The sequence below is a fragment of the Brassica oleracea genome, unplaced genomic scaffold (genome assembly GCF_000695525.1).
Source record: "Brassica oleracea var. oleracea cultivar TO1000 unplaced genomic scaffold, BOL UnpScaffold00997, whole genome shotgun sequence".
Lineage (NCBI taxonomy): Eukaryota > Viridiplantae > Streptophyta > Magnoliopsida > Brassicales > Brassicaceae > Brassica > Brassica oleracea.
This window is the reverse complement of record NW_013617577.1, coordinates 10,122-31,449: the sequence shown is the minus strand read 5'-3', so window position 1 is coordinate 31,449 and position 21,328 is coordinate 10,122. Positions and strand designations below refer to the sequence as shown.

Below are 21,328 nucleotides of genomic sequence, written 5' to 3'. Positions count from 1 at the left end.
CTCTTCCGATCTATAATAAGACGTCTTTGCTTAAACCCACATCTAAAACCGAACGTTCTCTCGTTCCGTACCGTTTCCCGATCAAAAATTTGGTGCCCACCGTGGGGCTTCTAGCAAAGAAACGTCGACAAGATGGCGACGAGTAACGACGGCTCTTCCTCTGGAGAAGAACGTGATGTCATCGAAGTAACGCCGGCGTCCTTCCCTGTGACTCCGACACCACTTCAACCCGCTTCAATAGAAACTATCATGGCGCGCCTTGCACAGCAAGACGCAGCCCAGAATGCGGCGACCGACCAAATCGCAGCGCTTGCAAAGATCTTAGTCCCCCTCGCTGCGAACGTAGAAGCTTCGACGGCACAGTACCGAAGACATCTGTTTAACACAGAAAGGGCGACTGGTGCAGCACCAATGCAGACCGCAAACCAAGATGTCGCCGACGGTGACGCGGCCCAAACCCCGGTCAGCCTTGATGCGCAGACGATAAACGAACTCGCCGCGCTGAAACCGTCTGTGCTGGATATAAGCTCCAAGATTAATCATGTCACTACGTCCGCCCCTCAGATCGAGCGAGTCCTAGCAGAATCTCTCCGGACACTATTCACCAAAAAGATAACGACGGTCCGCCTCCGAAAGATGGAAAAGCTCCGTCTTCCAACCTTCGACGGTGTCTCCGACCCTTCTGCTCACGTCACATCCTTCAATATCGCGATGCGACGCGCGAACCTCTCTGATGAGGAAAATGACGCAGGCTTTTGTCAACTCTTCGTCGAAACCCTAGAAGGTATCGCTCTCAACTGGTTCACCGGTCTTCAGGAGAACTCCGTTGATAGTTTCCACGACCTCTCGACGGCTTTCCTCAAAAACAACATCATGTTCACTCGACAAGAAGCCACCGCCACGGATCTTTGGAATCTCAACCACGCGAACAGACAGAGCTTGAGAGATTTTATGGAGAAGTTCAAATCCATTGTCTCGAAAGTAGACGTGCCAGATCATATAGCCGTGGAGTCGTTAATGAACACCCTCCACATTAAGTCACCATTTCGGGTGGACCTTTACCGACACCCGACGAGATCCGTACCAGATGCCATCACACGATCCCTTTACCGACACCCGACGAGATCAGTACCTGATGCCATCGGTCGATCCAATAACTTCATTCGAATGGAGGAGGATACTAGGGCAAAGGCGGCTAAAGAAGCTGCAAGAAAACAGACTCCAGCCCAGATGAACGACGCTCGTCAAGAACCGCACCAACATTCCACAAGTGGCAAGCCTAACCAGAAGAAGGGCTACATGAATGCTATAGATGACTGAGAACCATCGGGTTCCGCCGCAATGGCGCGAGAGAAGGGGTGGAATCATTGGGATCGAGATACCAGCCAGCCAAGGTCTAGCTCCCCTGAACCAGCAAACTCGAACGCCGTCGAGCCGAGTAAGTGGTGTTCCTATCATGAGGTCAAGTCACATGATACGAAGGATTGCAAAGTCTTATACGGACACTTCCTCAAATCCATCGAAAGCGGGAAAATCGAGATTGAATCTCCGCAGAAGCCGAAAAACAACAAGAGTTGGAGCAAAAACAAAGAGATGAAGGTTCTGAAGTCTCAAGCAAAAGCCCCTCAGAGAGAAGAGTAACTAATCCAGAGAAAGCTATGGTAAACAATCTCAACCTCGAAGGCAAATCAACTGATGAAGAACCACCTAAGAACCGGCGACGGGTGGAAGTGATACTCCCCCGACAGGCCGATTCCACGGACGACGAAATTCCGCCGGTACCAACGGACTTGCGCGAAAAATTAGGCAGAAAAACGGAGTCAAAGGATTTACGCACATTTCTGAAGCGGAAGGCCGAAATGGTACATAAGAACGAGGCAGGCCTCAGGACGTCCCTCGACGAGTCTAAAGCAAGAAAGACTACCCACGCCGGAGTTGCTCTACACCTTCAACCTCAGCCCGCAGATTTACGTGAGCAGATCAATTCAAAAGCCGAAGACTTGCGCGCCAAGCTTGGTCAGTCCAAGCAATGTGATTCAAGTGAGTACTTGCATTCTCGGTGCTTTGATATCCCTCAGAACTGGTTCGACAATCTTTTATACTACAACATTTATCTTAGGAGCCTTGAAAACTCCTAACATCAGGACTCGGTAAGAGCAGTTAAAGATTACAGGCGACAAGCCATAACCGCCCAAAAGTGGCCTTCGCAAGTCGAAGCAGACAATCAAATCTCTTTCTCGGCAGCCGACACTCACGGCATCAGCATGCCGCATAACGACCCACTCCTAATCGATAACGGAATTGGCGAATGCCAGGTCACGAAGGTTCTCGTCGACACAGGCAGCTCAGTCGACCTCATCTTTCGGGACACGCTCGACAAGATGGGAGTCGACCTGCGAGACATGAAGCCCTCCTCACGAACTCTCACGGGGTTCAATGGTTCCTCGGAACAGATGATTGGGACAATTCGTCTCCCAGTTTACGCAGGTGATGTGACTCGCACTGTTAAGTTCTCTGTTATCCGGGCTAAGGCGCCCTACAACGCAATCCTCGGAACTCCATGGTTACAGTCCATGAAAGCCATTCCCTCCACCTATCACCAATGCGTTAAGTTCCCTGGGAAAGATGGAACGACGCAGATGATTCACGGGGACCAACGGGCCGTGAGAGAGCTCCTTATCGCCGCAGTCAAGCTGCAGCAATCACCTTCTCTCGTCAATGCGGTCACCAAACCAATACATAAGATCTACCCCCAGAAGGAATAAATCCGCGAGGTCCCCATCGATGGAGCCGACTCATCGAAGGTCTTGCGCATTGGCGCCTATCTCTCCGACGACCTGGAGTCGTTAATAATTACTTTCCTCAAAGAGAATGCCTCGACCTTTGCATTGGTAACTTCTGATATGAAGGGTATAGACCCTGCAATAACGTCTCACGAGTTAAACGTCGATCCGACGTTCAAGCCTATTCGACAGAAGAGACGAAAGCTCGGACCCGAATGGTCCAAAGCAGTGAATGAGGAAGTAGACAGGTTGCTTGACGCAGGCTTCATTGCCGAAGTACGGTACCCGAAATGGCTGGCAAACCCCGTCGTTCCCGTGGTCATTAAAAAGAAAAATGGGAAATGGCGCATTTGTGTTGACTTTACGGATTTGAACAAAGCATGTCCAAAAGACAGTTACCCACTCCCGCATATCGACCGTCTGGTGGAGTCGACTGCCGGCAACGAGCTCCAAACATTTATGGACGCTTTTTCCGGATACAATCAAATCATGATGCACACGGACGATCGCGAGAAAACGGCGTTCATAACAGACAGGGGGACGTATTGCTACAAGGTCATGCCTTTCGGCCTAAAGAACGCAAGAGCGACTTACCAGCGTCTGGTCAATAGAATGTTTGCCGACAAACTCGGCAACACTATGGAATTTTACATTGATGATATGCTGGTCAAGTCACTTCGCGCCAAGGACCATCTCAACCATTTACAAGACTGCTTCAAAACGCTGAACGAGTACGGGATGAAGCTCAACCCGGCGAAATGCACCTTCGCCAGGGAGGCATCGAGGCAAACCCAAAACAAATAACGGCAATCCTCGATCTCCCTAGCCCGAAGAACACCCGCGAGGTTCAGCGTTTAACCGGAAGGATCGCGGCACTAAACTGATTCATCTCAAGATCCACAGACAAGTGCCTCCCATTCTGTGAACTCCTGCGAGGAAATAAGAGATTCATCTGAGACGAAAAATGCGAAGAAGCTTTCAATCAGCTCAAGCATTACCTAACGACACCTCCGGTTCTGTCGAAGCCCGAAGTCGGGGATACTCTATCCTTATACATCGCCGTCACCTCCTCGGCCGTTAGCAGCGTCCTGATACGAGAAGACCGTGGCGAACAAAAACCTATTTTCTACACCAGCAAGCGGATGACGGAACCGGAAACGAGATACCCAACCTTGGAAAAGATGGCCCTCGCTATCATCACTTCGGCAAGAAAACTCAGACCTTATTTCCAATCGCACACTATCGAGGTACTCTCCAACCAGCCCCTCAGGACGGTAATGCAAAATACCAACCAATCAGGAAGGCTAACAAAGTGGGCAGTCGAGCTTAGCGAGCACGACATCGTGTACAAAAACCGCACAGCAGCTAAGTCGCAAGTCCTTGCTGATTTCCTGATCGAGCTAACGCCGGAGCTAGAACAAGATCTTGTGCTGCCAAGTCTGAACTGGATACTGCACGTAGATGGTTCATCTACGAACAAAGGTTCAGGGGCAGGCGTACAACTCCAGTCACCGACAGGCGAACTAATCCGACAGTCGTTCAGTTTTTATTTTCCGGCATCCAACAACGAAGCCGAATACGAGTCTGTCATCGCAGGCCTTCGTCTCGCCAAAGCAGTAAAAGATAAACGGATCAACGCATACTGTGATTCCCAACTCTTGGTAAGTCAATTCCTCGGAGACTACGACATCAGGAACGACATAATGGATGCTTACTTAAACCTCGTCAAAGATCTCACACAAGATTTCGAATTCTTTGAGCTAACGAAAGTCCCTCGCGGAGAGAACGTATGTGCAGACGCACTCGCAGCCCTTGGGAGTAAGCTACATGACCAGGTGAAAAGGACAATCCCAATACATAGGATTGAAAAGCCAAGCATCAGCCCACCGACGGAACAACTTGCCATTGCAGCATCTGTCACCGACGCCATGGAAATCGACGAAGGGGAACCTCGCACAACGGAAGGGCAACTCAAAGATTGGCGAACATAATTCATCGCTTACCTATCCGACGGAATACTAGCTACAGAGAAATGGGAAGCAAGGCGGCTCAAAAGACGCAATGCGCATTACGTCGTCATGGATGGAACACTCCATCGATGGACTGCAACCAAAGTACTCCTTAGGTGTATCTTTGGAGACGAAACAAGGCTGGTCATGGCCGAAACACATGAAGGAGCAGCAGGAAATCATTCAGGAGGACGAGCTCTCGCACTAAAAGTGAAAAGCCTCGGCTTCTATTGGCCAACAATGAACGCAGATTGCAAATCCTATGTCAAGAAATGCGATAGGTGCCAGCGACACGCTTCAACCATAGACAGCCCGACAGAATTGCTCCACACCTTGACGGCGCAATACCCCTTCATGCGATGGAGAATGGATATAATCGGGCCAATGCCGAGTTCTCAACAGAAGAGATTCATCCTAGTCTTGACAGATTACTTTACCAAATGGGTGGAAGCAGAAGCCTACGCCAGCATTACCGACAAGGAGGTGCAGAAGTTCGTCTGAAAAAACATCATCTGCAGGCACGGGCTCCCGTACGGGATAGTCACAGACAACGGATCCCAATTTATCTCCCACAACTTCAAAGAGTTCTGCGACAGATGGAGAATTCGGCTCAACATGTCCACACCGAGAAACCCGCAGAGTAACGGTCAAGCCGAGTCCACTAACAAGATAATCATCGACGGACTCAAGAAACGACTCGACTTAAAGAAGAGTTGCTGGGCCGATGAACTAGATGGGGTCCTCTGGTCCCATAGAATAACACCTCGCGGAGCAACGAAAGCCACCCCCTTCTCGAAGGCCTATGGGGTCGAAGCAATGGCGCCAGCTGAAGTAAACGTGATGAGTTTACGACGCTCCAAAATGCCGCAGAACATCGAACTTAACCAAGGTATGCTCCTCCACGCACTGGATGATATCGAAGAAAAATGCGACCAAGCATTGCTTCGAATCCAAAACTACCAGCACCAGATCGAAAGCTATTACAACAAGAAGGTTAAGTCCCGCCCCCTCGAATTGGGAAATCTGGTCCTCCGGAAGGTGTTCGAAAACACTAAGGAATGGAAAGCCGAAAAACTCGGAGCCAACTGGGAAGGACCCTACAAGATCATCGAGGTCGTGAAACCTGGAGTCTACCACCTCGAAACCTCAACCGGCGAAACGGTACCACGAGCCTGGAACTCAAAGCACCTTCGCCTCTTCCACAACTAAAAGCAGCAAAGACAGGTGAACGACCAACGGTCACGTTCACTTTAATAAAAAAAAAAACAAAAACAAAAAAAAAACCGAGTAAATGCGCTCCCAGCCACTTTTACTCGGAAAACAAAGAACTACGAATGGCTTGATCTTCCACAAAGGAAGTACGTAGGCAGCCTTAACGGGTCCAGCTATAATAAAAAAAATATATACTTCCCGAGAAGTCGCGCTTCCCCGAGAAGTCATACAACCCATGCGATGCCTACGTGAGTTCGCTCCGGCGTCTCGAAACAAAGGTACCAGCACTCGCACCCCACGGCCGAGTATGTCCTGATCAGACACATACTCGCGGGACTCTGGTCATAATCATAGTACTAACTAATATGTCCGAGACGATGACTCCTAACTGTCTCATGGTTTGCTAAGCAAGGTTTGGCCGACCGAACGCTTGGAAATTACTTAGAGATCGAGTTAGGAACCGTTGTCGTCTAAAAGATGTTTTTACGGTCTAAAATAACCCTATATTGACTCGTATCTAATCGACGTACGTCAAACAAACAAGGGGAACCTGACAAAACGACCAAACAAAACTCGAACAAGAGTCATGGGAATTCACAGCCCGTACTGTATCACTATCTCAATACGGCGCAAAGTCACACACTCTATGATCATTTTCCTATTTTCACACAACTCCCCGATCTTCTCTCACGACGAGATCAGTACCGAACACTCAAAAGAAAAGCAAGACGAGTGATGCAGGATTCATAAAGAAAAGAAATAAGTATAGTCTTAACAAAAGGGGGAAGGAAATACAACAAGAGCAAGAGTGCCGAGAAAAGACAGAAGAAACTAAGTGACAGAGTTACTTCTCGGGGTCTTCAGCCCGCTCCTGCGCAGCGGTTCCACTATCAAGGGATGGCTCTGAAGGATCAGCATGCACCGACCGCTCCGCATCGACGCCCTCGACACGAATCGTCGCTTCGCCTTCACGAATCTCCGGCTGACTTTCGGAAGGATGAGCTTCGGAACCAGTCGTCTCCTTATCAACCGCTTCACCGCCGTCATCTTTATCCGACCCTTAACCCCAAGTACCCTCTGGGTTTGAAACAGAAGAGTCGGAGATCTCAAAGACATCTTTCCCGACAGATTTCATTCCCTCATCAAGAGCTTCAGAAGCGAGGGCCGGCGCATCGGCTTTCGACGATCCTTCCCCTGAGGAACGAGATGGAGCAGTCGAGGCTCCGGGAAGATCAGCGGGGCTTCAGAGAACTACGGCAGTCCTCGGATCAACCAGCTCCGCATTGGATCCTTATGGGTCAAGGCCCACAAAGGTTCGCATATCGACGAACTGAGAATCGAGGTGAAGTGGAGAAAGAGTCAAGTCAACCTCTGGGATCTCGCCGGGATCAAGTTTCGAGGCTTCTTCCTCGAACTGCTTCTCGCGGGCCGCAAACGTATCGATGACATCTTGAGGGATGTCACGACCACCAGCCTTTAAAGCCTCAAGACATTTCCTGGTTCCAAACGCCTGGCTCAGAAGCAACCGTGCTGTGTCGAAAGGGGCGCGGCGAGTCCACCATTCGCGCAAATTTCCGAAGTGCCTGTTGGATTTCGTGATCATCTCGGTCTCAACTCTCACCCTCTCCTTCGTAACCTCATAAACTTGCGAGTCCCTAAGCCGACCCAACTCTTTCTTATGTTCTTCGGCTTTGACCCCCATCTCTTCCATCAGACTGGCCTTCCGAGACTCCAAAGTCGCAATGGTCACGTTAGCGACAGAGAGTTCGGCCTCGGCCGCGACAGCTCGCTTCCGCTGAATCTTCTTCCGAGCAATCGCTCTTTCCCTCTTCTCAGCCATTCTCACGAACTCATCCCTCCATTCCACTTTCTTCCGGCGGAGAAGCATACCCTTGGCCGCCACTGCCTTCTCCGACTTTCTCAAGGCTTCGCGAGTCTCCTTCAAGGCTGTGTCGTATTTCTCAACGACGAAATTCATGCTTTCGTCACCCTAACGTGAAAGCAGAGTAGTTAAGTTCCCTTTTTTTACACAAAAGGAACACAGTCGAAGGACATACTTACCAGTACTTTAGTGCGAGCAGCGTCGACGTACTCGTCCTTAAAAATCAAATCAGACACGGATGGAAGAGGCTTCGGCCCGCATTTGATCTGGCTGACCAACTCAGCACATTTATAAGGAGCATAGATAAGCGGGGTGGGACCGTCGTACTCAAACGACACGTGATCGGGAAACTCAACCCTCGGAGTCCTCTTCCGAGACGAAGCACCGACAGCCGATGTTCCATGGGTCGACGAAGCTGGAGCACTAGCGACCAACTCTTGACCACCCGTCTTTTTGGACTTCTTCTTCTTCCGCAGCGTAACTTCGGGAGAGGCGCCTTCAAGGTCATCCAACGAGGCTAAGTTGAGAGCCGGCTCACCAGCTGATTCACTCCGATACACGGGATTGGCAACATCAGTCTCTCGCGGCCTCACGATCCCTGCAGCTTGAGGCTGCTGATTGCCTTCCTTCCTCTTTTTTGATGATGTTCAGCCGTCTCCTCCTGACTAGGAATCTCAGCTTCAACAGGAGCCGCTTCAGAACCTACGCTAGCAGGAAAGTCGTCACGGGGTCTCTTCTCCCCTTTTTTCTTCTTAGGAGCTCAAGTAGCGGTACCGGCCGAGGAATCTTCATGATGAGGTCTCGCGTCGGTGGTGCCGGCAATCGCCATCTCGTTGGAAGGCGCAGGTAGTTCGGCACTCGGCAGATTAACTCAACCGTCATCATCGCACTCAGATCTGGAAGCCCTCTCATTTTCCTTGCCTCGTTGATTTTCTTCTGCACCTCCTTAGTGAATAGCGAGATCCGCCGCTTAGTCTTGTTGGCAGAGAGAGGGTAACTCGAATTCCAATCTTCTGCGAAGAACACAAGTCCAGAAGCCCGACCATTAGGCAAAGTCAGAGAGTCGTATTGAAATAAAAGAAAATTATGGACTTACTCCTGGAAATACGATCGATCGAACGGTGAACCCTCTCCCAAGAAATATTCCCCCAATTCTCCTGAACAAGTCCCGCAACGGCGCGAGCGCTTGAAAGAAAATCTTCCGGATAGTCACGAGAAGTCGGATGGTCGGCTGCATAACAAAAAATAAAACAAAGGCAGAAAGCAGTCAGTATACGAAGGAACGGTACGAGTTAACGAAGATATTCTACCAAGCAAAGTGTTCCATAAGACACGGCAGTCATCATCTGGCGGGTCTTCGAAAGCAGAGTCATCACACTTAACGAAGAAATAAGATCTCTGCCAATCCGGCGTCTTGTTACGATGCCTTCCTATCACATTGTAGCTGGGGCGCATCTTTATCAACAGAAGCCCGTCGTCTAACGAGCTGACGGACGCCAACTCCTCGAAGACACGAACGCTCAATGAGACATCAATTTCAGCAGCCATAACCATCAGGGCCACCGCGATACGCCACGAACCATTCAAGAACTGACTTATCGCTGCATCACGGCGCCTCGCATACGATGTGATTAGTCGAGGAATTGGGAACCAGAGCTTCGTATCGTCCCGAAAGTAGGATTTGTAAACACACTGATACCCAACCGGTGGCGACCAATGCCTCTGGTGTTCCGAGGGAATCAAGAAAGTTACCCCTAGTCCATGGCGTTCCCTCAGAAGTCTCTTCACGCTGTTGGGGGTTGACTGAGTCTTAGTAACATTCTCCCAGGCTTGACCGCTCAAATCGGGAGAACGCAGGAACTCGGGAGCTAACGCCGGGAGCTCCTCGAAGATCCCTCCAGGATAATAGCACGTAGGCACGTAATCGACAGCGAGAGCTTCGTCCCTCGCACCGCCAGAACCGTCTCTCGCACAAGCCTGTGGCTCATCTGGATTTGCTCTCATTTCTTGTCGATACGAACGCGCAGACTCGGAGATTAGGATCCTTTGAGACAGATCTAAATCCCTGTATCCATCATCGCGTCGTGATGAATCCGTTCAAATTCTTCAGGCAGTGCCTCGGTCGCATCTCTCGAAGAACTAGAGGAGGCTGCGATCTCTTTTCCTCTCCGTTTATGAGATAACCTCCCGCTAGACGACATATCGCTATCTATGTCGCAACGACAACCTAGAGAGAGAAATAAGAAGGGGAAGAGAGAGAGAATACCTGAGGAGTGCGGAGAAGAGTGGAGAGAATGAGAAGGAAGTGAATATTTATAGGAAAAGAAGGGGAGCCTCCCCGAGGCGTCATCATTCGGCCTACATGGGCCTATGTGGGCCTAGGAACAGTTACCTAGCCGCCAAAGAAATCGGGTCGTCGCTTCGACTTCCCAATTTAACCGGCCTCAACCACGATCAGAACCAGCGGTTAAGGAAAAACCTAACCAAACCAAAGCCGGTTCGGGAGAGATTTTACCAAACCACCCGACGAAGGGGAAACGCCTAACGATACCTCGCGACATCCGGTCAGGAGACATCATTCGAAACATTCCGTCTGTCTTCCCAAACCTTTAACTTCCTAAATTCATCGAATCCGATAGGACCCTCATCTCGATGAACTGGGGGGACTTACTGTAGATGGTAAATTCGACCATCCCTCAAGACCCGAAGAACAGACGGCCCGGCCCACATGAAGTGAAGCATCAGCTCGACGCGGCGGCTTGAAGGGTCGATCTCTCGGCGTAATACGAGAGAGCTTTCGATGGGCTTCTCAACTAAATACTCCGAGGAAACGATTTCACAAGATCACGTGGGCTTCTCGGCCCAGCGAGTTAAAGCCCACAGAGACGACGCAAACTAGGTCACGAAAGAGCGTGAGGTCAGCTATATAAGGGGAAGGAAAGACAACGTAGAGGGGATCTACTCACTGGGCGGCTAGATTAGCGTTTTACTTTTGTTATTGCGCCTTGTTGTATCTCTTCGGCAAAGCCTTCGAGGCTCCGACACCTTTCTGTTCACATATTTCCTTTCCTTGTAACCGACGAAACACTCTTCTGATCTATAATAAGACGTCTTTGCTTAAACCCACATCTAAAACCGAACGTTTTCTCGTTCCGTACCGTTTCCCGATCAAACAGTTCTCTCTGCCGGAGGACAGCACAGAGGCTGCTTAGGGTTTCATAAAAATGTCAAAGAAGCTTAGAGAAGGGTATTGTGGCGTCAGTCGGTTAGTTTGTTCTGGATGATGTGGGAAACTTCCAGGATGGCAATTGTATCTTGTGAGATGGTGGTTCCTCTTGGTTATCAACTTGTCGGAGGCAGAATTTGATCTTATCCGTATCAATTTTGAGGGTTGTGTGCAGTGTTTGACATCTATGTGTCGGCACCGCTTCAACAGCTTTTGTGGTGGCAGTGACAGGGTCGGTTACTCTCTTGAGGTAGCCGGTGTTAGTGTCCCCGAGACTCCTCCTAGAGTTGTTTCTTTTTTGAAGCTTCATCGTCCACGGATCTCTAGGATGGTTATGGAAAAACCGGTCATCTGAAAAGTCTTCGAATGCTCGTGTCTATCGGAATTGGAAGCTACGCTTCACTAGTCTTCTTCCCACTCTTTTTTAATATGTATATCTGCTTATTTGATTGTTCATTTGTCTAATTTATTTTTCACTTCGAACTTTTCTCCGGAATCTCGATGTACCAACTGTTTGATCCTCGTTTGGGTTTTTAATAATAATAATTATTTAAAAAAGTTATGTGATTGACTTATTTGTTTCATGTACATATTTGTTAAGGTAAATGAGCTTCCAACCTAAAACCAATTGGTGATAAGTGGAGTGGTCCATCTATCTTATATATTACTAAAGATCATTTCCAACTACCGATGTGGGACCTTTGTCCTTAATACGCTCTCTCGAGATGATGGCTCTTTAAGCATCAATCTCGTAATGTTTGGGCAAGGATCGAGGGCCAACTTTGGGCCAGATCGATGTGGATCGGGTTGGACTTCGTGGATCGGGCTCTGATACCATGTTAAGCTAGATGAGCTTCCAACCTAAAACCAATTGGTGATAAGTGGAGTGGCCCATCTATCTTATATATTACTAAAAATCCCTTCCAACTACCGATGTGGGACCTTTGTCCCTAATAATATTTTCCCAATTTCTACAAACATAAAAAATGAGATCTTCAAAATATGTTTTGCCAACAAAAAAGGTATAGAAGTTACAAAAGGTTGATTTAGTAATTTTGAAATATCATCCTTCTACTACTACATCTTTTACAACCAAGATTATGTTAGCAAAATCTCCCTTAATATTAAGCAAATTGCGAGCTAAAAGCAATTTTCAAAACTCAAGAAGGATAATGAGTTAAAGGAAAACCCAAAAGTAAGGATGCTGAGTTAAGTCCTTAAACTTCAATATTCAGTTTTGACAAGGCTTTTATGATCAATGTGAAAACTCATGTACAAAATCATACAACACAAAGGATCTTCAAGAAATTTCTAAAAGGAACCCACCCACAAGGCTCAGGCTTATTATAAAACATCATTACAAGGGGAATGCAATTTATCGAAAACCAAATAATAATAATAATAATAATAATAATAATAAGCTTACCAAACAAAAGGTATAAAAGTTACAAAAAGTTGATTTAGTAATTTTGAAATATCTATCGTTCTAGTGCATCTTGTACAACCAAGATTATGTTAGCAAATCTCTCTTAATATTATGCAAATTGTCAGCTAAAAGCAAATTTCAAAACTAAAGAAGGATGATGAGTTAAGAGAAAACCCAAAAGAAAGGAAGATGAGTTAAGTCCTTAAACTTCAATATTCAGTGTTGACAAGGGTTTTATGATGGACAAATCTCCAAAATATCACCTTTCTAAGTTTATATCACAAAAATAGCACTCAAAAACTAAAATGACAAAAATAGCACTCAAAAACTAAGTTTATCCTTTGAAAATTTTAATTTTTTTTATTTTTCAAAATTTGAAATCTTATCCCCAAAACCTCATTTCTCAACTCTAAACCCTAAACCCTAAACTCTAAATCCTAAACCCTAAACCATAAACCCTAAACCCTAAACTCTAAACCCTAAACCCTAAACCCTAAACTCTAAACCCTAAACTCTAAACTCTAAACCCTAAAATCTAAACCCTAAACCCTAAAATCTAAACCCTAAACCTTAAACTCTAAACCCTAAACCCTAAACCTTAAATCCTAAACCCCACCCTTTAACTCTAAACCCTAAGTTTGTGACTTTTGATAAAACATTAAGTGCTATTTTTGTGACTTTTGACCTTGAGTGCTAGTTTGGGAACATAAACTTGATTTAGTGCTATTTTTGTCTTTTTCTCTTTTATGATAAATGTGAAAACTCTTAACAAAATCATACAACACAGGATCCTCAAGAAATTTCTAAAAGGATCCCACCCTCGAGGTTCAGGCATATAATAAAACATCATCATCAAAAGGGAAATGAAATTATATAGAAAACCAAAGAATAATAATAATAGTCGAGCCTATTTCAAAATATGGTTATAAGAATTAATTTAAGGGCAAATCTCCAAAATAGCACTTTTCTAAGTTTATATCACAAAAATAGCACTCAAAAACTAAAATGACCAAAATAGCACCTTCCTAAGTTTATCCTTTGAAAATTTTAATTTTTTTATTTTTCAAAATTTAAAATCTTATCCCCAAAACTTCATTTCTAAACTCTAAACTCTAAACCCTAAAACCTAAACTCTAAACCCTAAACCCTAAACCCTAAACCCTAAATCCTAAACCCCATCCTTTAACTATAAACCCTAAGTTTGTGACTTTTGATAAAACATTAAGTGCTATTTTTGTGACTTTTGACCTTAAGTGCTAGTTTGGGAACATAAACTTGATTTAGTGCTATGGTCTTTTTCTATTAATTTAACACCTCCACACAAACCCAAATTTCTTCTCCACGTTCATGCCTCACACTTTTCGTCCACTCTTATTAACGAATGGTTGGACACAGTTTAGAACTCAAACTTACAAGAACGCAATCAATCCCTCCAAAGCATTACAGGTTTTGAGCTAATAATCTCGCTCTTCTTACCCAAACGGGTTTCCTCCAGAAGAGAAAGAAGGTGGTGAATTCGAAGAAACTGCAGAGGCAAATGGGCTTCCGAAATTCTGATATGCTTGTTGTGTCTCATATGGAGCGCCCATGTTCCCAATTGGGCTTAGATGGCTGCAAGAAACGGACGGTTATGCCTTTAGAAATGATTCTGGAAAGATACCAACAATAAGCGGTGAGTGAATAACGGAGTAATTGAATAAAAAGGTCATACCGTGGTGGCATGTTTCCTGGCGTTTGAGGAGATATAAAGCCTGAAGAGTTTGGGAACAAAAATAGTTCATCAAACATTTTTTAAGAGTCAATGCATCATTCAATAGCAGAGATAACCAAGTAAAACTAAAAAGAAAATGTGTATATATATATATATATATATACATGCACTACTTACTTGGTGGCATTGCAGATGGATGGCCTGAGACTTGAGAGTGTATACTGAAATGACTGTGTGCTCCTTGAGAAGGCATCATGGCTGAAGGAGGCAATGCACTTTGTAGAGACGCCATGGAAGGGAACATGGTTTCCTGTACCATTTTCACATCATACAACACGCAACTCATCACCAGTTGATTATTCTATAAATATTTGGTAATATAGGGAAAGGGTTCAAGCTAAGCATTTGACTAAGAGGTTAAGATCAACGTTTGATCAAATGCCAATAAGCAAACTTCTCTGCGCTTGGAGTTGGAGCTAATTTCAATAACTCTATTCTGTATGAGTCAAAAGAGGTATGGAGGAGGACATACTGGTTGTGTCTGTGTTGGCGGCTCAGAGCTCAAGTCAAAAGGGTTCACTGACTTCCCTTGTTGTGGTACATTCTGGAAAGGCTGCTGCAAAATATAAAAGTAAGAAGCTCCGATTTCATTGATGCTTGATATTCATTACGGATTCCGGAAAAAAGATTCAGAAGAAAACTGTTACCACTGTGTTATTATACTGCTGCATGCCATAGTGCATACCATGTGGTGGACCAGCATGCCACCCCGGCGCTGCTGCGTGGTATGACGGGTAGGTTGCAGTGAATAAATCCTGCAAACAGGTTAGGTAGGGCGTTATTGACAGTCCTGCAGATGGTAAGATATAGGTATAGGAAAGAGGAAATGGCTATATCGATACCGCAGGTAATTCTGTTCTTCCGGAAGGCTTAACTTCAGAAGACTGCAGGCCACCAGGAGGAACTCCTTGAAGAGGTTGAAATGACGGTGCACTCACTACCTGTTCTCTTGAATGCCCATTTAGAGGTTGTGCAAAGATTTGTGATGAGGAATGACCAAGATGCACAGGTCCCCTAGACATTTGAACTGGCACGGCCGAAGCTGCTGTCAACTGAGAGAGAAGTGAATCCACTGTGTTTCCACTGGGTGGTGACTGAGATGCATTTGAAGACATGGCACTGGGTGCAGCACCGAAAGATGCCCAATTATCATTATTTGCACTTGCTGGCTGTACAGCAGGATGTGTTGTGGCCGATATTGGTGCTTGTATTGCAACAGATGGAGCTGGGGGTTCAGGATCAGCATCAAAATCTATCAAGCTTATAGCAGTCTCCAACTTCACTTCTGGTGGATTCTCATTTGTGGAGCTTAAACTACTCGATGATGCAGCAGGCTGAAATTAAACAAACAGAAAAACATCCTCATCTACCTTCCCCCCCCCCCAAAGAAATATATTGTATTTTTCTTCTTAACAACGATAAAGCCAAACCTTTGCAATTGCTGAAGTATCGCTATTTTGGTTGACTTGGGGTTTTGGAGGCTCTATCACGCGAAGAGGAATAAAACTGTCACCCAAAATTTCCCTAACGGGTCGAGATACAGGAGGGCTAGCTGAACTCGAATCTTTTACTTGCTCAGGTGAATGGGACTCCTCTTCTGTTTTTCTCTTACCACCAAATCTATCCTCTCTGCGCCAATCATTTATGATCTCAGGACGAGAAGGACTTTTTCTGTTAGCTTGATCGAACCCTGGACTTTTTCCACCAGGACTTGATCTGCCGCTGTAACGACGGTCGTACACATCATCGTACGGTGGACTTCGAGACCCACTAGAACTTCGTATCTCACTATCTCCCTGCAGAATATGAGCAAATCCTCTTTGTACCAGTCGGGTATAACTAAAGGAAAATTGATTAAAAAAGACATTGTTCTTCTCACCATCGGTGCTCTTGGAGGCTTGTCGTCATTCTTCACATTGGTATACCTTTTATTTACATACACCTGTCTGATGAAGTCTCTTAATCGCTCGGCATTGCTGGACAGATAAAAACAACAATCAGTGAATGTAAGACTGAATAATATATCTCTACGTCACGAAGAAGATACCTCCCGTCAGATGCTGACAGCATGTGTTGATCCAGTCCTTTAAAATAAATATCCTTAGCATGCTGACATTACAAAAATGTGACGAGAAAACTAAAGATACTAAATCACAAATGGCAAACAGATGAGACGAAGAGAGGAGAATGATAAGCGTACCTGATTGCCACCTTCTTTAAGAGCAGAGACTTCTTGGGAAGTAAATTTAGCCATTGATATGGACTTAACACGATGAGTAAACTCACGGCTGAGAGAGAGAGAGAGAGAGAGAAACATATATCAAATCAAACAACAACACAAGAATAGAAGATGAAAGTAAAAGCAGCTTACTGTATTCCACTGCAGTTGGTACAAACAAAAGTCCAGAAAGAAGTGCAAACATATTGTGGTCCCTAACAAAACCGAGAGGAAGAGTCACAATCTTGTTTGGGTTGATGAAGAAGAAGAGAGTAGAAAAGAGACTTACAAGGCTGTTACAGTTGATACACCTCTTGTTATGAGCAAGTTTGAGAAGACTCCTAATAATCTTCTCGTTCTTCTCCTCTTCTTTCACTCCACCGCCCATCTGAATCAATACAAATCATTTGAAGTAAACAGTCAAAGACCGACTGAGAATTTGCATATTTTGCTAAAGGAACTCAGGATCAATCAGTCCACGCTACTTTTGAATCTCCATCGAACTCCGAATCAATAGGAATTTACCAATTTCAACTTCCGTTGACCATTATAACACCTAAACAAATAGATATAATCAACCACGCCTAACAAGTACAGATCTACAAAATGTAGAGAAAGACGAACCTGGGAGACGAATCTGGCCAGGGATTATACTTTTTTCAGTATTCACGACGGTGCTGAATCAACGACGACGATCTACGAGTTTTCTTATTTTTCTGTCTCTCCTTGTTGAATGAATCAAATAGATGACTTCTTTCTTTCTAGAGAGAGAAAGTCTCTCGTACACCTAAGGAAAGGATGGTCTGCCGTCTGCGTTGCACAGAGCGCGTGAATTAGAGAGAGAGAGAGTACAACTGAGATTTGAGACCGGAAATGAACGGAGAAATTGACGGCGTTAGTTGTGAAATCATGTTGACTGCGGCGGTCACCTTGTCTTATTACTTAACTCGACTAAAAATTGAAATTAGTTAATTTAGCTTAGAGTTGATTACTTTAGGACACATTTTGAGTTTTTCTTATACTCATAGACATATTCCACTTGTGACACACTTTTTTGTGGGGTCCATTGGATATTTGGACAACTATATCTTCAAGAAAAGGAGAAATTTAGTTTTTTTATTATTTTTCGTATTGTACTTCATGATTTCATTTGATTTTATCTCAAAATCTAAAATATATTAAATAAAAATAATTGTCATAATAAACTATATTTAAAATTCTCTATTTTTTAAGTTCCATTTTCATATATGTCTGGTAACTTGTAAACAAAATTAATTGTGGACGTGGATTCCAAAGCGTGGATAGTAGAGTTATAGACTAGTTGTGGACATGAACACTCGAAAGTTGTTGGCTGATACCTTTAAGAGCTTATTCTTCGCTATAGTCTCTGGCAAGGAAAAACCCACATAACCACATTTCCACCGTTACTCCCACCGTCACCGGCACCGCCGATACCATCACCACGATCGAGATTTGGTTCTAACTCGTTAAAGGTCTCATCTTTCGATCCAATGTACATCGATCTGCTAGAGACTTCCTCGTGACCACATCCAATTCAACGCAACTAGCTCTCGATCTTCGATAAGACAGCTCGATCAGAGATGTCTTATCCATTGGAGCTCGATCGGAGCTGTCTTATCAGAGATCGAGAACTAACTAGTTGTGTTGGATTGGATGTGGTCACATAGTAAATCTTCAGCATCCAAAAATGAGATTTTTAAACCACTAGATGGTGGTGGTGGCCTCGGCGGTGCCGGTGACGGTGGGAGTAACGGTGGAAATGTGGTTATGTGGGTTTTTCCTTGCCAGAGACTATAGCGAAGAATAAGCTCTTAAAGGTATCAGCCAACAACTTTCGTGGTAAGATGTCCATGTCCACAACTAGTATATAACTCTACTATCCACGCTTTGGTATCCACGTCTACACTTAATTTTGTTTACACGTTAATATATATATATGAAAATGGATCTTAAAAGATAGAGAATTTTATGTATAATTTATTATGACAATTATTTTTATTTAATACATTTTAGAACCCGAGATAAAAGTAAATGAAAACATAAAATGAAATAAGAAGAGAAGAGATATTCATGTGATGAGAAGAAAACAACTTTTATATTAAAAGCAAAAAGGCAATGAGAAAAAGAATAAAGTCTAGGGTCATAAGAGTCTTTTTGACATGATAAAGTGTGTCTCAAGCACTAGGTGTCCTATAGTGTAATTGGAAAGTGAGAAAGTGTCTCTAGGTGTAAAAAACTCTTTAGCTTATGCAATAGTTGCATAGCATTCTGTCACCGCCCAATCATCCAACGTGCCCGGTTTAACTATGCACTCACGAACCATAGGACATTGCTCCTTACATCTTTTTTTTTTATTAAGTAAAATGTTAATATTATACCATTTTCAATTTTTCACAATGTTGATAACAACATATTACACGGAAAGGAAACAACAACACAACTCAAAACACCAGAACCATCAAAAAAGAACAACTCAAGGAGGACGATAGGAGGTAAAACAAAAAAAGCAGAAGCGATGGGCTGTCTAAAGAAGTAGCTGGGAATGATAACAGTCGGTCACAGAGAAGCTTGTCCGGCGCCAAGTGGGTTCCTCTTGAACTTGTTGACATAGAAGTGAAGATTCGAACATTCCTCTCCTTCCAAATTAGGTAAATGATCGACTGGAAGATGAGCTTAAGGAGAGTTACTTTGTTGCGGCTAATGCGATTGGTAGAAGAGACTACCCAAGCAGCTGCAGCGTGCAGATCCAAAGGTGGGTTCGGCATGATCTGAGAGACGAACCCCAACCAGAAAGAAGAGGAGTAAATGCACTCAAAGAACAAATGGTGGTGTGTTTCCAAGGCAGAGGAACACAACACACACTCACCTGCCACAATCATACCCCATCTGCGAAGTCTGTCCTTTGTGGGAAGACAACGGAGTAGAGCAATCCAAGCCATGAAGGTATTTCTACGAATATTTTTGTGACACCTGTCACTTTTAAAATAATATAATAAATAATAAATTATATATATAAATATTTGAAAGTCAACGTCCACGCTGGAAATCCAGCAAATAAAATAAACGTCTGAAATATAAAAAACAACATAAAGCCGAAAGTCTGAAATGTATAAATAAGCGTAAACGTCTGAAGCCCAATGGTCCAAAAGCCCAACAACACCCAAAGCACCAAACCGATGTAATCACTCCTTGTCGTCAGTCTCACCTAAAATGGGGGAAGGAAGGAGGGGTGAGTAACATGGGAGTTGCCCAGCAAGGTATGGGATGCTAAACCGCAAACCACTAACTCATTTCATAGCGCTACAACTATGTAGGCCTAGCTCTAGTATGAAACAAACACGGTGCCTATTACACCACACAGAACAATCAATATATGTCTAGGACACTAGCCGCTACAACCCATGGGCTTATAGTACATAGCTACTCTATGCACCACATATCTCCTCATAAGGATATACATACCCGATGTGTCACTAGTACAGTCTGTCTCCGTACCCCCGCACAAACACCATCTGCGTTGCTAGTACAAACGTCTTTGTACCCCTGCACAAACACCCGCTGCTATCGCTGGTACCTCACTGTACCCCCGCACTAACACCATCTACATCGCTAGCTCAGACGTCTATGGGCCCCCGCACAACACCAAACATCTGCGTCGTTAGCTCAGACATCTCTAAACCCCCGCGTTCATCACATAGTCTCTACTATATAACTATATATATACATATATATAATAGTTCTTAACATCAATCATTTCAATCAACCATGGAATCCTCTATTATCCTATTTACGGTTAACAATCAATAATAATAACAAACAAACAAGACTCTAAAACATATTCAATTCACAAAGACGGATCATGTTTTGAAACTAAGCTTTCCATAACAGTAGTACTAAACTAGCTCGGGATTTAACGAAGTAGCCCTCACCTTAGCTATGGAGAGAAATGGTATCTATGAACTCCAACTGCTCAAATAGATTCCAAATCTGAAACCAGGGAAAAAATTCGAGTCGGAACACCTTTCGAACGGTTTAAAACGGGTCAACGGGAATCTGGTCAATAAGTCAATCCGTCTGGTCAAAGGTCAACACAGTCAACCATTGACCAGAAATCAATTTGACCTAACAAATCCTAACCAAATTGAAATTAATTTAAACCGGGTCAATGAGTTGACTCATCCAGTCACCGGAGAGTCACGGCGGTCCAGTAGCGATAAGGCGGAGAGGCGACGGTCCGGCGGCGGTCCCGCGGTGGTCTGGCGGCGTCCCGACGGCAGTCCCGCGGTGGTCCGGCGGCGGCCCGGCGGCAGTCCCGTGGTGGTCCGGTGGCGGCGCATGGCCGACACGCGCGCTCGGAGGCAAAACTTCCAGAGGCTCTAGTGGCTTCGTCAAGGTCCGATTGCGGCGTGGTCGGTGTCTACGGCTTCTTCTCGATGAGAGGAACACGATGGTGGCCTTTCATGCACGAGATTCTCAATGGTTAGGGAGATATGTCGCATTTACTGAACAGACGAAAAAAAAGCTCAAAGCATGGCAGTTTCCGGCGATTCTCAGCTGCGGTGAACGGTGGTGATGAGCTCGGCAAAGTCTCGGCCTCTCTCTCTCTCTCTCTCTCTCTCTCTCTCTCTCTCTCTCTTTCATTCTCTTTCTATTTTTGTTTCTTCACAGGTGGAGAAAACAAAGTTGGATGGGTATTTATAACAACACTGGAAATGGTTTTGGGCCTCGATTGGCTGAATCCGTTGGGCCAGAATTTGGGTCATTACAATTTTCCTTGAAC

The 21,328-nt window shown here is 45.0% G+C and overlaps 4 protein-coding genes across 4 annotated transcripts; 2 read left to right on the top strand and 2 right to left on the bottom strand.

Moving 5' to 3' along the window:
- The first annotated feature begins 132 nt into the window (after positions 1-132).
- Positions 133-1,320, top strand: LOC106320646. The gene has a single exon (XM_013759019.1). It carries the CDS (start codon positions 133-135, stop codon positions 1,318-1,320), a length of 1,188 nt encoding a protein of 395 aa, XP_013614473.1.
- Positions 1,321-2,903: 1,583 nt separating this feature from the next.
- LOC106320645 (RNA-directed DNA polymerase homolog) lies at positions 2,904-3,587 on the top strand. The gene has a single exon (XM_013759018.1). The coding sequence runs from the start codon at positions 2,904-2,906 to the stop codon at positions 3,585-3,587; it is 684 nt and encodes a 227-aa protein (XP_013614472.1).
- A 3,708-nt stretch (positions 3,588-7,295) lies between these two features.
- On the bottom strand, positions 7,296-9,890 carry LOC106320644. Its single transcript, XM_013759017.1, has 5 exons — positions 9,197-9,890; positions 8,983-9,117; positions 8,661-8,899; positions 8,066-8,518; positions 7,296-7,994 (listed from the first exon to the last, which is right to left on the bottom strand). The coding sequence occupies exons 1-5, from the start codon at positions 9,888-9,890 to the stop codon at positions 7,296-7,298; spliced, it is 2,220 nt and encodes a 739-aa protein (XP_013614471.1).
- A 3,927-nt stretch (positions 9,891-13,817) lies between these two features.
- LOC106320647 (probable ADP-ribosylation factor GTPase-activating protein AGD14) lies at positions 13,818-17,405 on the bottom strand. Its single transcript, XM_013759020.1, has 13 exons — positions 17,152-17,405; positions 16,817-16,915; positions 16,681-16,742; positions 16,510-16,597; positions 16,357-16,418; positions 16,189-16,285; positions 15,740-16,105; positions 15,152-15,643; positions 14,957-15,064; positions 14,782-14,865; positions 14,427-14,559; positions 14,250-14,289; positions 13,818-14,149 (listed from the first exon to the last, which is right to left on the bottom strand). Exons 2-13 carry the CDS (start codon positions 16,913-16,915, stop codon positions 14,011-14,013), a joined length of 1,770 nt encoding a protein of 589 aa, XP_013614474.1. The 5' UTR covers positions 17,152-17,405; the 3' UTR covers positions 13,818-14,010.
- Between the last annotated feature and the right edge of the window lie 3,923 nt (positions 17,406-21,328).

What these genes read in the sequence shown, in the direction of transcription:
- LOC106320646 (XM_013759019.1), top strand. Translation starts at nt 133, where the DNA reads ATGGCGACGAGTAACGACGGCTCTTCCTCTGGAGAAGAACGTGATGTC.
- LOC106320645 (XM_013759018.1), top strand. Translation starts at nt 2,904, where the DNA reads ATGAAGGGTATAGACCCTGCAATAACGTCTCACGAGTTAAACGTCGAT.
- LOC106320644 (XM_013759017.1), bottom strand. Translation starts at nt 9,890, where the DNA reads ATGAGAGCAAATCCAGATGAGCCACAGGCTTGTGCGAGAGACGGTTCT. An exon ending in CTTATGGAACACTTTGCTTG is followed by an intron (nt 9,118 to 9,196) that starts GTAGAATATCTT and finishes TTTGTTATGCAG; the next exon opens with CCGACCATCCGACTTCTCGT. An exon ending in GATCGATCGTATTTCCAGGA is followed by an intron (nt 8,900 to 8,982) that starts GTAAGTCCATAA and finishes TGTTCTTCGCAG; the next exon opens with AAGATTGGAATTCGAGTTAC.
- LOC106320647 (XM_013759020.1), bottom strand. Translation starts at nt 16,915, where the DNA reads ATGGGCGGTGGAGTGAAAGAAGAGGAGAAGAACGAGAAGATTATTAGG. An exon ending in ACCAACTGCAGTGGAATACA is followed by an intron (nt 16,598 to 16,680) that starts GTAAGCTGCTTT and finishes TCTCTCTCTCAG; the next exon opens with CCGTGAGTTTACTCATCGTG. An exon ending in TTAAAGAAGGTGGCAATCAG is followed by an intron (nt 16,419 to 16,509) that starts GTACGCTTATCA and finishes TTGTAATGTCAG; the next exon opens with CATGCTAAGGATATTTATTT.